The following is a 15314-nucleotide window of genomic DNA, read 5'->3' on the forward strand; positions in this document are numbered from 1 at the left end:
GGAGCTTAGAAATAGATCAGTGTGGAAAAAGTTGCAGATTATATTCCAATCTCCATTTAGGGTAAGAGGATTTGTTACTTTTTGAAAGATTAGAGATTTTTAAATTTAGGGTATTAATTGTTGTTGGTTTTTTTTTTTTAATTTTAGAGGGTTTAAAAAGTTAAAGGAGAAACCTTAATAGTGGCAAGTTTCTAATATTAATGACTAGACTATTGTTTTGATAAAAATGTAACAATATTGGGATGAATATTTACTCAAACTTTTCTGAGTGAATATATTTAATAATTGTAAGAATTCAATATACTCTTTGATAGTACACTTCTCCATATGGATACCAGATTTTATTTTTTATGTAGTATAATATTCATTAGGTAATAATTTAACCTCCTTCCCAAACCAAATAAAATGTAACTATTTTCAACAAACATACCACTAGGGTAAAAAATAATGCAAGAAGAAAATGAATAATGTTTCTGAAATTGGTAAATGCCAATAATGCACATTGAACACAGATGTACCATTTTAATTCAGTATTTAAATTCAAATAGAATTTATTGAATGGTATATTGAGACCAATGTTAATTTGTTTATCAGCAATTTAAAACACTGCATGAAAAATATTTAAAGATTAATAAAACTGTTTTTTTTTTAAATTCAAAGATGCAAACCTCCTAAAAATTGAGGCATATTAACAAAAAATCCTAAAGTGGAAAAGCTGTTTGTGTTTAGACACACAACTTTGTCTCAAAATGCTTAAGCTTCTATAAATGTATTTATAAAAAAGACCAAAGGGTTAAAACATTATAAACTGGGCTACACAAATGACATGGATTTTTAAAAATGTATTTACTTGAGGTATAATGTTTCAGCAAAATGTACACAGTAAGGGTGAAAGTTGAGACTTTAAAACTACCCAAGTTGTGATGATTTGAGTACATTTATAAAAACTTTTACGTAGGCACTGTATAAATAAACAGTGTGTCTACAAGTATAATGTTTACATTAAAAGAAATAAAATACATTCTCTTGTTATGTGAGAAAACTTTGACAGTTTCATATAATGGTGGTGTGGAGTTGACAAATTCAAGATGTGGCTAGGCCCCCTCACTTTTTAAAAACTTGTTTTTTGCGTGTGTGTAAAAATAAGTCTTAGCTTGTCAGCTATATATGCTAAACTCACTTGCATCATTGTTTAGCCCTGAAATACTCCATCTAGGGTTAATCATGAACAAATACAAGTTTCATATTTTAATATCTTTGGTGAAGTCTTTTTAAGCCAAAGAAACTATTTGCAAGTTAGCAAGGTGATGGTGGGAACCTCTGGCTGAGTATGCTAATACTAGATGAGTGAGGTAATGCTGAAGGAAAGTGAACTAACTGTAAGAGAAATTATCTGTGGAATTGTTAGAGCACAGAGGGGTCAACCTGACGAAGCTGTCTTCTCCCAGCCACTCCTCTGTGAAATCCCCAAGTCCAGCTGAAGCGTGGTCAGTTGACCTAGAGAGGAGATCATGGCATAAATATTAAGTTTGAAGATGGTTGCGGGAACACTGTCTAGTGAGGACTTCAGCTGAGTCGACATCAAAGAGGTCAACATTACGAGGTAAGGTAGGAAAGAAAGCAAAGTGGGGAGGGGTGGAAGGAAGCAGAGTGCATGACAACATGTGCCAGATGAGAATGCGTGATACAAATAGAGGGCACTAAACCCAACTCCAGGAAAAATAAGAAAAAATGCACCATTTGATTCATAATAGTGGGGCATTTTACTTTTCTTGATGAACCGCATGCTCCATCCGTTTGGAATATTTGTTTCCAGGATGAAAGCACTTTTCATGCCTCTTCTCCATCCTCCTTATTTTGTCTATTCAGATCTCCCTTCTTCTATTCATCCGGACAAATCTGTCTTATATTTCAATGTATAGTTTGCATATTACTTCTTTTCTGCCTGTGTGTGCTTGCATGTTTGAAATGAAAATCAAGCTCTTTTCTTGGTCAGGTTGACTGTAAAAATGGTCATATGATATGAGGCATAATTTCTGTGGCTTCATTCTCTCTTTCATTTATAGCTCCTCTTAATATATTAACTCAACAAATGTATGTTTCTTTAAGTATAAGAAAATTGTTATAAATAAAATAATATAATTTTTCAGACTTTTTGAAAGATAATGTTTTCTTCTTCATGGAAACATGTTATTTTGTAAATATAAACATTGATTTTTTAAAATAATTACTACAAAGTTAAAATAGAAAGGATGGCTGTCTTTGGCATTAGGCCAGTTATATTTAACACCTTATGACTCACTAAGCCATGAAACTTGCAAGATTTCCATTAAAGTGAAATTAAATTGTGTATAAAAAGTGAATTCATAAAACAAAGGTTTCAAAATATTATGCTATTCACTCCATGTTAATTCTGACTTATAACCTTCAGGATCATTGATTTCAATAACAAATTTGCAGACATCTTTGTAGGTCCTGAATAAAACCAAAATGATTATGATAATGACTCCTTGTAGAGTTTCATCCCCATATTTTTTCTTTAGGCATGACATAAAAATAACAATATTTATTTTAAAGGTCATAACATTTCACATCATCACCGTAAGTGTAGAACCCAGTTCGCAGATGACCACAATGCAGAAATCTGAGAGCTGATTATGTAGCCACCTGACTGGGTCTCCACATTTCCTAAACTTTATGTTCTTGAGAATCATATGCTGGAGGGGACAGTAAAGACATCTGAATTCAAATGTTTTGAAGAAATGTGTATTTAGCAACTGAATACATGCCGAAAGGAATAATTTACAGCAGCAGTTTCATTACATTTTCTTTCCAGTTTTGTAGTTCCCATCTGAAATGCAATGATAAATACAGATATGGAACATGTGTACTACCTGGAAAAAAACATGCTTACTGAGTGGGCACACACCTCCTGCCCTTAAATAGCACTTAAACCACCTTGTCACCTGGGTGGGAATTCTGAACACACTGAAATAGAGTACCTCTACAATGTTGCATTGTACACTCGTCTTCTTTTCAAAATTATTTACATCTCTTTGCCTAATGTGTAGGTAGCAAAAATATTAAGCACATACCATTGAAAATCACTAAGTAATACATAAAAAGTACTATTAAATGTGCATTTACATGCATTTACATTTTACATTTCATTTCAACTGGGCCATAATTTCTCTGCTGCAATGTACACTTGCCTACCTTAAGACTGCCATCATAATTTGCTTAAGGACACAGGAGTCTCTTAACTTGGTTTCAACTCTGATGATCCATGCATATATCAGTCTATCAAGCTAAATTGAATGGGACATTATTTTTCGTGCAACCTGTCCCGTCAGTACACATTGGCAGAAGACTGTAACTGTAATAAGAGTTATTTACCTGCAAGTTATATCCATAATTTTCTTTGAAAACTTAGACCTGATGGCTTATAAAGACATGCCAGTAGATTTGTTAGTTTTTATTTCTTTTAAAGTCTAGACTTTCTTTCCATGGGTATTTCACAATGCTAAACAAAATACATTTAGATATTGGAAGACATCCTGAAATTATTATCTCTAGCCCTTCAAATCTTTTATTTTTGAAGACTAATAAGAAATAAGATACTTTTGTTATTGAGAATAAATTTGTTTCAGTTGCAAATATAGAATGAAATGCAACACCAAATTTTAGTACAATTAAGATACTCTATAAAAAATAAAAGAATGACCTATTTTTGGAATACTCTTTGTTCTTTGATTTACCTTTTACACTTTTTTTTCTCTATATATGAGTGTGTGCTTCAAATAATTTAAAATTCAGATAGCATTAGAGGATGTACTTCTAAAAGTAATACTGTATTCATCAATGGAGCCTAAAATGGTTGAATATTTTTAGGCTTTCATTTGAAACAAGTGTCAACAAATTGTTTATTCAACATAATCATTAAAACTGTAACATGAGCTTCAATTTGTGAAAACTTTCAGCTGATAGAGAAATTTTAGAAAATTCACTGTACTGAGGTGAGAAGTGAAAGCTGAGTTCATTAGAATCCCAAGGCAGAGTTAGAATTTCAGTGCTGCTTTCATTAAGCAGCAATAGGATGCTTCTTTTGCATTTTTGTGCATGTTGAAGGGCCTACGGAGGGATTTCTGGCAAGGGGAATGCAGTGCAAAAGAAGTTACTGTAACGCTGATGGTTCTATGTGCCTTGAAGTCAATGACTCTCAAAGAATCATCTTAGGACAATAAAGCAGGCAAGTGCTTAGTTAATAATCATTGCCTTATTTTATAAGTTGTTGCAAGAGACAAAGAGTTTTACATGTTTTAAGTGTGGATTGTGTCCTGGAAAACAGTTTGTATAAAAGTCACTCCCACTGACATGAAAAGAATTAACGTTCTTTAGACATAACTGTATTAATGAGAAATAAGAGGCAGTTGATACAGATGTAAACAGAGTTAAGAAATTTGCTTTTAAGATAGCATTCTTAATATTACTGATTTCTCTTTTAAAAAAATATTAGGTGGCACAGGTGTAATTCTTAATGGAATCATGAGAGAGAGTTCTTATGTCTCAAATATCATGCAGGGATTCAAGCTCAGAATTAAGAGACATTTTCTATTAATATTATATTAAGATAATGCTTATCAATTTTAAGAAATATGCAGCTCCTTTTCCCCTCATTTATTCATTAGATACAACAAAATGCATTTAATATATCATTTTTTTCTTCCCTTTTTGGGGGGATTAAATGCTCTGTTTTTCCAAGAACATTATGCATGTTAAAATTAATTTAGATAATACTTAAAGAAGGTGAAGTGTTATTTGTTTGAAACCCCAGAAAAATAAAACATAATTTATCCAGGTTTTAGGAATTAACTTCTAATGATGTGTATATATTTCTAAAGCAGTATTATTGGCTCTCCTTCTTGCAGAACAGAAAACAAAATTTTGAAAAAGAAAGCAGCACAGAATTGGTATTTTTAAAGCAAAAACTATATAGCACAATAATTGTAAGACAAAAACCTACTCTAGCTTAGGAAAGAGCTAAATTTTACTGCATATTTGTCATGGTACATTTAAATTATAGTTTTAATAAAATACATCTTTAGATCAAAGCTGAAAGAAGACATCAGTAGTAGATCAGTGTATTCCATTTTTCTCCTGGATGATGGATGGTTTATGTTTTTCATATTTCCACAGACCATTTCATTCAGTATCATTTTACTCCTCCAGTACATATAAACGGGAGTGCTGGTAGACAGAAATATCCATGACTCCAACCACGTTTTGGAATATTCATCAGCTTAGTAAATCCATGCAGTTTATTTTAAAGTTTTAGTTAAATAAAATGGCTTTGCTGATGCAATTTTTCTTCTTTAGATGGCAATATGGCAAATGACATTTTTATTTCTCAGGCAAAGAAAGCAAAACCTGTACAGTGAAATCCCATAGGAAACGTTAAACTGCTACAGGGAACATCTGTGTTCACCTGACCTCTATTACGTGTTGGCATTAGGAAGAAAGCCTGTTAGGAAAGTTTCTCATGGACTTAATTTATAATTGGTGGAACTCAGTTGCATTTCCCACCGTTGTAAACATCCGCATAATGCCATGAAAAAGTTCATGTATATTGCATTTTTTCCAGTTACTGTCTTAAGCAAGTTTCTACTGGTTTGAGGTTTCTAGAGGTAATGAAACTCAGACACTTCTGGGTGCCCTCTCAAATTCGTGGGTCCTCCTGTTTCTACCTTTCTTATTTTCCTGTAAATGCTTCCATTTGTTACTGTTCCCTTGGGCATGTCCTGGCCTTTGCCGACGTTGTTTTCGGTCCCTTTTCCAAACTTGTTCACAGAACTCATCCATTGTGTTCAGGTTGGGGTGGTTGATGAGCTGCATGAAGTCTCTGTACCAGACCTTCTGGCTGGGTGTCATGCTGTTGGACATTTCTTTGGTCTTAGGGCCATCTCCATCATCATCTTTATGAAGAAGTTCTTCCAAATGCTCTGTGTCAATGACTTCCAGGGTCACTTTAAGAAGAGTTTGCATGAATCCATGTTCCACAGCATGACACAGGTAGTTGCCTGAATTCCTCCGCTGTAGGCTACGCAGGAGAAGGCCTTGTTCTGTCCTGATAATATGATCGTCCACTCTAATCTAGCAGAAGAAACAAAAAGGCAGTAAAATATATATCTATATCTATATCTATCTATATCTATTTAAAAGAAATGTAATTTCTGAAACTCTATCTCTGTAAAAATTTAGATTATGTGTTGAGGCACATTGTAACACTTAAAGTTTCTAGCTTAAGAGATACACTACCACTTTCTTATCAGAAAAAGGACTTATAAATTTGTCAATTGTTTTTTAAGATGCATTGCAAAACATTGGCTCCCTATGGTTTTAATAAACTTTCTCATTACAATAATTTGAAATACTCAAGGTAACGGGAGGAAAGTACAAATATATACTTTATTTTGTAAATTTGAAAGAAGGCATATAAATATAGGAGAAAGTTAACGTTAACTATTGGAATTGGAAATGCAGAACCATGATAGTAGAAAACAATGCAGCATTAGAATGAGCATTTAGTAAGATTTGAAAAAAATAAAACACAAAAATTAGCAATGGAGCAAGTAGAAAAAGTGTAGGATTACAAGCTTAATAATTATTTATTCAATTTCCTAACTCTTAGATGTGACATAACCATGCAGATATGCTCTTGAACTTATCTAATCTCACCTTTATTTTGAATACAATTTCTACCAGAGATGTCTAACAATAACAAACAAAACCAACCTTGACATTTGTGTGATGTGATTGCATACTTAAAGACTGCTTCAGATATCAAAACAGATAATGGGATAATTTTTGCCTTTATATTCAGATTATGTTTATAAAATTGTCTGCACATAATACATTTAAAAATAAACTGCATAGTCTGGTTACACTTATTTAACGCTTGTAGAAAGCTCAGAGTTCTCACTGATATTTTTTATGCACAATTCTTTATTTTTACAGAGGAATAAATGTATCCATTGAGGAGGAAGCTCTGTCTGATGCTACATGTCAAGTGCATATGAGAGTTCATACTGGGACCTTACATACTTCATCATAAATCTACTACTCCCTTTCCCAAACCTGCGTTTCCCATTGGAGGTGGAAGTTAATGAAGAAAAACACACACACACACACATATTTAGATAGCAGAATTAATTGAACAAAAAATAAAATTACTAGGGGGATTTGTTTTTCCCCAGTGGTCGTCAAACTCATTAGTCAACAGAGCCAAATATCAACAGTACAACGGTTGAAATTTCTTTTGAGAGCCAAATGTTTTAAACTTAAACTATATAGGTAGGTACATTTTATTAACTTAATTAGGGTACTCCTAAGGCTTAGGAAGAGTCACACTCAAGGGGCCAAAGAGCGGCATGTGGCTTGCGAGCTGCAGTTTACCAACCACGGCAACAAATATACATAACTGCTTTGTTGATAACTACAGAAAGAAGAAAGAAGATTCTAAAATATACCCACAAATGGCTTCTGAGACAAAACTCACATTTGTTTCTCCAACTCCTAGCATGAAGCCTGTAATATAATCAGCCTTCAATGAGTGATTATTTAATGAAGGAGCTATTATTGAGTGAAGAAAAGGATAAAGATGCACAGCACCCCCCCCCCCTCCCCCCAATAACCACTCGGTTTCATTGCTATACCTCCTCTTTTCGCTCTTCATTTCGCCTCTGGAACTGCCAATAGACCAGAGCTCGCTGTGACTTTGGGCTGCATTCCAGGAACGTGCTGCTGTTTTCTACCCCGTAGATGATTCTTTCTTCAAGGCTGTGGCCATGGTGCTTATCTGTTCCGGGAAGAAGAAATGAAATGAGAAATGTTGGAGAAATCAACTCAACTTTTCAATGTATTTACTTATTTGGAAATTCAAGAGATAAATTTATTGCCAAGTTGGGAGTCTTTTTCAAATTGATTGTGGATGGCAGAAATGTCAAGGATGTAAAGTTTCCGAACCCAACTGCTTATCAAAATAGACATTACTTTGGTATGGAATATATAAGCCACGCGCAGATATTTGTCTACCAGAAAATAGCATGACAACAATAAAATCTGTCATATGTGCAGTATAACTATACATTTTTAGATGCCATGATAACTTTCTCTAAGAAATGATTTTCACTGTAAAACTCTATGCTCTGATCAGTGGGGCCAGTTCATATTATAATATTTTCCAGCAGTAAAGTTATTTAACTAGGCGTTTGAAAACAAGATTTTGCCTCTCTGTATTTTTCTTTTTTCTGTAAAATTAAATTTACCAACCAATATTTATCTAGTATTTTACAAAAGGTAGAGTTCAGGAATTTTATATTCCCTGCCAATAACTCCCAAATAATCCACAGGTTTGTTCTGAAGATCAATTGGTGTGAAATGGTTGGGATGGCTCAGAGGAAAGATGCACAATTCTGACGCCATGTGGTTTCAATTGTTCTTATTTTAAAATGACACATCTTTCAATATTTTTAAGAATCGGAGTAAAGATATGGCAAGAGTCGATAATAAAATGCAACAATAAGAAATCCTGTTTCCTGATTAAGTTTCTATTATTTTACCCTTTATGTAACCTCCTTCAATGTGGTAAATGAAACACAGTTAAGATCAAAAGTATGACACAGGGGGTGTAGGTAAAACTAATTTAGAATAAAAAAAAATCCTCCTTATTATCTTGTATAATCCTGTTTCCATTATGACATCCTGCACAGTCTGGAACTCATTATATTAACTTAGAAAATAATAAATATATTTTCATATGCATAGAGGGCTGACAGTAAGAGACAGATGAAAACTTTTTATTCTCTATTTCAAACTTAGCTAGATTTTTCATTTAAAAGTCCGCCCCCCTCTTTTTTGGCATCACTTTGACAGTTTTACTCTCCTTATAATCAAAATGAGTACTTTTATTTGTCAGGCACAATATGATTGCTCTCATTAGATTTAAAACTTTCCAAATCCTCCTTCCATCTTAATCCCTGTGTACATGGCCGATGTCCACCATCTCTCAGTCTCACCCTGCCTAGAATCAACCTTCTGCCTCCATTTGCTATTTCCAGGAATGTCAACTTCAGTGCCTTTTCCTCTATAGATGGAGGTGTGAAATACAAGTTTTTTTAATATAGAGAAGTGTCTGTCCCTTCTAACTTAAAAGATCAACCCCTTAGAAATAAGAAAAAAAACAGGAAATGGATGAAATGTAAAGAAACAACATTTAATCTATTTGAAGTCACTTTTTTCCATAGTGGAGATATATATCTTTTTCAATATCAACATTGAATATGGTAGTATTTTTTCGCTGAAATTATTAGTGATTGAATAGATATGGCACATGTTGCTCTGTTAGTTTGTAAGACATCTGCTTCCCTGGATGGAGAGAAATTGAATCTCTCTGCTGGAAAGTCTTCTTTGATTCAGGAGCTACCACGAATTATTAAAATGCATTGTCACAGAGGTCAATACAGTTTACATGGGATAGCTTTTTCCTGCTAATTGCTGTGCAGTTTAAACTTTTTTGACTTAGAAATCCTTTAAGTTGGAATATTAGTCAGCCTTAACAAAGGAGGAAACCTGCAATAAGCAACAAATTAGATGGATCTTGAGGACATGATAAGGGAAATAAGCCACTCACAGAAGAACAAATACTGTATGATCCTACTTATCAGTCTACAAGGTATCTACAATAGTCAAATTCCTAGAAGCTGAAAGTAGAATGGTGGTAGCCAGGGGTGGGAGGGAAGGGGGTATGGAGTTGCTAATCAACGAGTATATAGTTTCAGTTACGCAAGACGAATAAGATTTTGAGCCTGCTGTACAAAATTGTACTTATAATAAACAGTACTGTACCATACACTTAAATTTTGTTAAAATGGTGTTTTCACACCAATAAAAATTTAAAAAGTAAAAAAAAGAGAAAGTTTTAATTTAGTAAAAAAAATCATTTTACTTTCAGGAAGAGACTTTTCATTCCGGCTCTAAATATTCATGAAATCCTAAGATACATGACAGCATGACAACACATAAAAAAAGTCTACTAGATTCAGAAACAAACATGGTGATCCACTATCTTCTGGTTTACCAACCATGACTCCCAGGCCTTGTTGACTTGTCTCTCACCTAATGTATGTTACTATAAATAGCTATAGAAATATAAGGTATAAGGAAGTTATTGATTTCAAACATAGAACTTTTTTAATACTTTTGTAGACTAGTTACCCCAAAGCCAAGACCAATGTAACTTGTATAATAAGAAAGAAGAGGCTTTACTATCAATATATTAGCAATTAGGTACATTTAAAAAAATCACTAAGTTGTCTTCTTCTCAATTAATTTAATCATACTATCTGGTCCATAGAGAGTTTTGGGGTAACCTTCCCAATAGTCCTGAGAAACCTGCTTAGTTTTTAGTTTCTCTCCAAGATCTCCCAGGTGATAGAAAACATTTTCTTTCTGGTGTAATTTTTTTAGGAATTATTTAGATTTTCATGAACAATTTAATTTTTAATGTACTTTGTGACTCATCAGTTGATCATATTTCCCCTTCTACATTGGCCAAAAAAATCTTTTAGTAAAATTTATGTCTTACCCTTATAACTTCTTTTTTTAAGTGTATTTTTATTGATTTCAGAGAGGAAGGAAGATGGAGAGAGAGATAGAAACATCAATGATGAGAGAGACTCATTGATCAGCTGCCTCCTGCCTACTGGGGATCAAGCCAGCAACCCGGGCATGTGCCTTGACTAGAATCAAACCTTGGACCCTTCAGTCTGCTGGCCAATGCTCTACCCACTCAGGCAAACCAGTGAGGGCCCTTATAACTTCTTGATATGTTTTTCCTGCATGACTGTTTTTGTTCTCTGTCAGCATACTTTCTTTGCCTATGTGACATTATCACTATCTTTATCTTATATTTGTATTTAATCAAATAATTGCAATTGTATGAAATCTATTAGTTTGTTTAACAATTATACATAACAAAATACTTATAACCCTTTAAAATATTTTCTTTCTTGTTCATAAAATATATCTACATAAAAATAACAGTATAATGTCTGAATACAGAAATAATCATAAATATGTAAGGTGGTATTATTGTCATGGTTGTTCTTTTAATATTTTGAACTGTTAATGCATTCAAAAGTTAGAATATTTTATTGAAAATTCCTACTAGACAAATTATGAACTCCTCCCCAACATCAGTCCTGCTCCTCCACCACCAAAAAAGAAATTGTTTTCTCTTTTATGCTTCCTAGCATCTTGTTTTGCATATATCTTTACAGTTCTGTAGTTTATTTATTAAAATTAATTATTAATCTAGCTATCTTCCTCCAAACTATACATTCTATAAGACAGTCATTAACCCTTGGCTGAAGTTTGCTGAATGGCAAATCTAGGCAACTATTTACCCTGTATTTATTTATTTATTTATTTATTTATTTATTTATTTATTTATTTAATATATGTTATTGATTTCCCACAGAGAGGAAGGGAGAGGGATAGAGAGCCAGAAACATCGATGAGAGAGAAACATCGATTCAGCTGCCTCCTGCACACTCCCCATTGGGTATGTGCCCACAACCAAGGCACATGCCCCCGACCGGAATCGAACCTGGGACCCCTGAGTCCGCAAACCAACACTGCATCCACCGAGCCAAACCGGCCAGAGCTACCCTGTATTTAAAGCTAAAATCTTATGTAACTTTGACATCCTCAAGACAGATTTACCATAGTTTTATTGAAAATAATTTAAAATGTAATCAATTAGAAAGGGCACAAGGTATATAACTCTGATTATGACAGAATGCATTGTTAAACACTTAAAATAGTCTACATTTGTTAAGTTTTAGAATGTTTACAACAGTTGATTTGAGATAATGTGAGAGAAAATGATGACTACTCAAGTATACTCCAGAATAAAAAAAAATTCCAAATATGGGATAAGAAGAGAAATAAATTTTATAAATCAAAGAATACAGGCTAATATCTCCAGGGGCACCTAAATCTCTAAAGGATGTCCTTGCCAATGAGTAATCTTGTAGATTTCCAGAAGGAAAGCAATTTTAATGTAATCCACTTAGAAATACATTTCACACTTAGAAAGCAACTGTTTTGAATACAAACTTTTGTAATGAAAATTACCAGTAGACAAGAAGGGTATAGTTGTTAAATTTGCATAATGAGTTCTCATGGGTTGAGTTGAATATTTAGAGCAAAATAATTGAGAGAGCAACAAACATTAAAGTAATTTTAAATGCACCACAGTGTTTTTGAATAACACAATGTTACAATATGTTGCAGCTGTTAATGACAAGAAATAATATTTTTAAGGAAGCAATCTTCAATTAATCATTTCCTCTTTTAGTGGAATAATTTATGGAAATGAAATGAGCCTAATAAACCTGAAAGAATGGGAGGAAAGAAAGAAGTTAAATAAATTGCTTCCTTTGTAACAACAAAAAGTCATGATATCCATCATTTGGCCAGAAATATCATATTGCTAAAGGCCTTATTTAGTATTTGATTCTCTTCCAATAAAGCAGAAACAGAAGGCATCACATTTCAGCTTTCCATTTATTTCACTCTCCATTTTAACCCCATAAATGTCTTCCAAGATTGAAATGTTAATAATGAAAGAATCTTAAAAAATTGATGTCATGTAGAAAAGACAAAGTTGGGTGAGTTAATGAAATGTGTTTATTCAACTACTTGGTCACTGTTATCATTTTTGATGTTTTCCCAAGTTATGTTATTGAAAAGTTGAATTTCATAAATAATGAAAATACAACAATTTGGGGGAGGGGCAAATGGTTGTAAATTATTTTAAATATTTAGCAAATACAGTTAATAGCTGATGTACATAAAGATAAATCTAATTTTAGTTGTTTTTATCACATTGTGATTTTAATATTTTACTGTATAGATTTTTTTCTCAATAATATTTGCTGTTAAAGTTCAAGCATAGAAGGAAAATATTTTGTTTAAAATGCTCTTATTGGTATACAGGTAGCTAGATGCATAAATAACAGATATGACCAGGGCATTTTAATTTTATTGTTCATAGGTACTTCTTGTTTCAGAGAGAGTCACTAGTATCTTATTTTTTAGTGACTTATTAAAATTTGAAATAAGAAAATGAAATTGAGGTATTATGAAGTTACTATAAAGCCATCTGAATTGTTATATTTAACTAGAGGCCCAGTGTGCATGAAATAGTGCACGGTTAGGGTCCTTAGGCCTAGCCTGGCCTCCGTCACATGGCCTCTGCTGCCCTACAATGAATGCTACATGAAGCTCCCGCCCAGGACGCTCCGCGAACCTTGAGACTGCTCCACGAGGCTCCCCCAACCCCTCGACTGCTCCTCAAAGCTTGCTGCTGTCCTGTGAAGCTAGCCGCTGGATGCTCCGTGAGACTCCCCCCTCCCCCCACCCCGTGACTGCTCCCTGAAACTCCCCCGCCCAGCGACTGCTTTGCGAAACTCACTGCCACCTGGGTGACTGCTCTGCTAAGCTCATGGCCACCCACGAAGCAGCCCGCCCCTGCCACTCAATAGTCCCCAGTCCCACCCCGTCGCCAAGCCCCCCTTTATGGTGAGTGGCTCGGGGCCGAGGGAGAAGGGGGACCGGAAGGTGCTTTATGCACTGCATGGTGACCGGTCGCCCGTTCGGTCATAATGGCACTTAGCTTTTTATATATGTTAGGATACTGGGCTTAATATCTTGTGATGCCCAAATCTACAATGCTTCTTAGCATAGAGCAGGCTGAAACTCAATTACATGAAAAGCAACCCCAATATCAATACATCTGCTGTAATATTGATTTAGTCTATATTGAATATATAACATGTCTTATTTTCAGCACATTCATAATTTGTATGTCAGAGTAAAATTATCAGGAATTTTTATATTTAAAGGCATAGACTTTGATGTTTCATTTACCTTTTCCCAAGAGGTATGATAGGAGATGATGGAAAATACCCACTTGCTGAAGTATAAACCTTCCATAAACAATAATGAAAATACCATCTTCCATTCTAACATGCTTTCCTTTTAAGTTTTGGAACTTAAGAAATATAGCATGCTTAAAAGTTTTCTGTTTACAATGGTTAAATTATAGGCGTAAAAACATTTGGATGATCTCTGGTGACATATTTTAAAAGTTTAATAAAGAACAATAATGGCATTAACTATTTCAAACTTCTTATTCAGGTTGTATATGCATGTTCTGCACACATATACTATGAATAATTGAATTATTTGCCCAAGGTACTATCAGAAGATGATTATTGTGATAATTAATTATCTCCAGTGGAAATAGTTTCAAAAAGCATTTACAAAAGTTATCTATAATGACAAAAGCATATTATGCTAATTAGACCGGACAGCCAAATGACTTTCCCACCACCTTCCAGACAAAGCTGGGGTGGGGCTGTGAGGGCCAAGTCCCTTGTATGAATTTCGTGCATCAGGGCTCTAGTAGAAGGTAATACTGTAGTAAGTTCATTCTAGGTGCACACTTTATATCTTAAGATCTTTGATATCAGAATGATCTTACAGTTGCTCTTGATCTGAGTTGAATTTTTTTTCTTTCAGAAAAAAATTTGTTCTTCTGCCAGACACATGAGACCCTACTGACCTGATACCTCTTTAAATTAAAGTCTTGTCTGAGATTTTTGGTCCATCCTGTTGGTGAATTCAGAAAGTAAACCTTCATGAGTGCCACCTTGTGGTTAAGGAGTATTTCTTCTCCTTTTCACTACCCATAATTGTGGTTCAAACAACCAAATGTCCTTGGTATCTTCTTCTTCATGGGAATTTATTTCTCCTTTATGCTCATACTGAAACATATTGTGTCCTGGCTTGATACTGTGACCATCCATTAGATTGTCCATCTTGGGCAGTTTTTCTATTTTAGCAGTATACTAAAAAATGCTGTATCTTACATTCAGTGACATCTTAGACTTGATACAATTTGGTAATTTATTAAAGTTAGGGATTTTTTTTAGGAATGATATCATGCTCACCTATCATATCTTCCTGCTTCTCTTGGGGCTAAAAGCTCAGAATCATAGTTGGATGCTTCTACATGTATAAAAGAAGCTGAAGCACAGACCAGATTAGCACTGCCACAAAATACTATATTCACAACTCTGTAGACGATGAAAATGACTCAGCCAAAGGTATTTTATGAAATTTTGATGCCAACTAAGACATAAATTGAGCTAGTTGTGGAGATAATTAAGAAGATTGAATTCTATGGA

The 15314-nt window shown here is 34.0% G+C and overlaps 1 protein-coding gene across 1 annotated transcript in view; it reads right to left on the reverse strand.

The window, feature by feature from the left end:
- Positions 1-4443: 4443 nt before the first annotated feature.
- The window catches only part of SEMA3A (semaphorin 3A), a 190368-nt gene continuing 179497 nt past the window's right edge, over positions 4444-15314 (reverse strand). The window contains exons 16-17 of the mRNA XM_081102745.1: positions 7713-7855; positions 4444-6150 (exon numbers count right to left, since the gene is read on the reverse strand). Of these exons, the coding sequence (XP_080958871.1) occupies positions 5695-6150; positions 7713-7855 (599 nt within the window). The 3' untranslated portion in view covers positions 4444-5694. The remainder of the gene's footprint in view (positions 6151-7712; positions 7856-15314) is intronic.

This window comes from Myotis nattereri (assembly GCF_964212035.1).
Source record: "Myotis nattereri genome assembly, chromosome: 11".
Taxonomy (NCBI): Eukaryota; Metazoa; Chordata; class Mammalia; order Chiroptera; family Vespertilionidae; genus Myotis; species Myotis nattereri.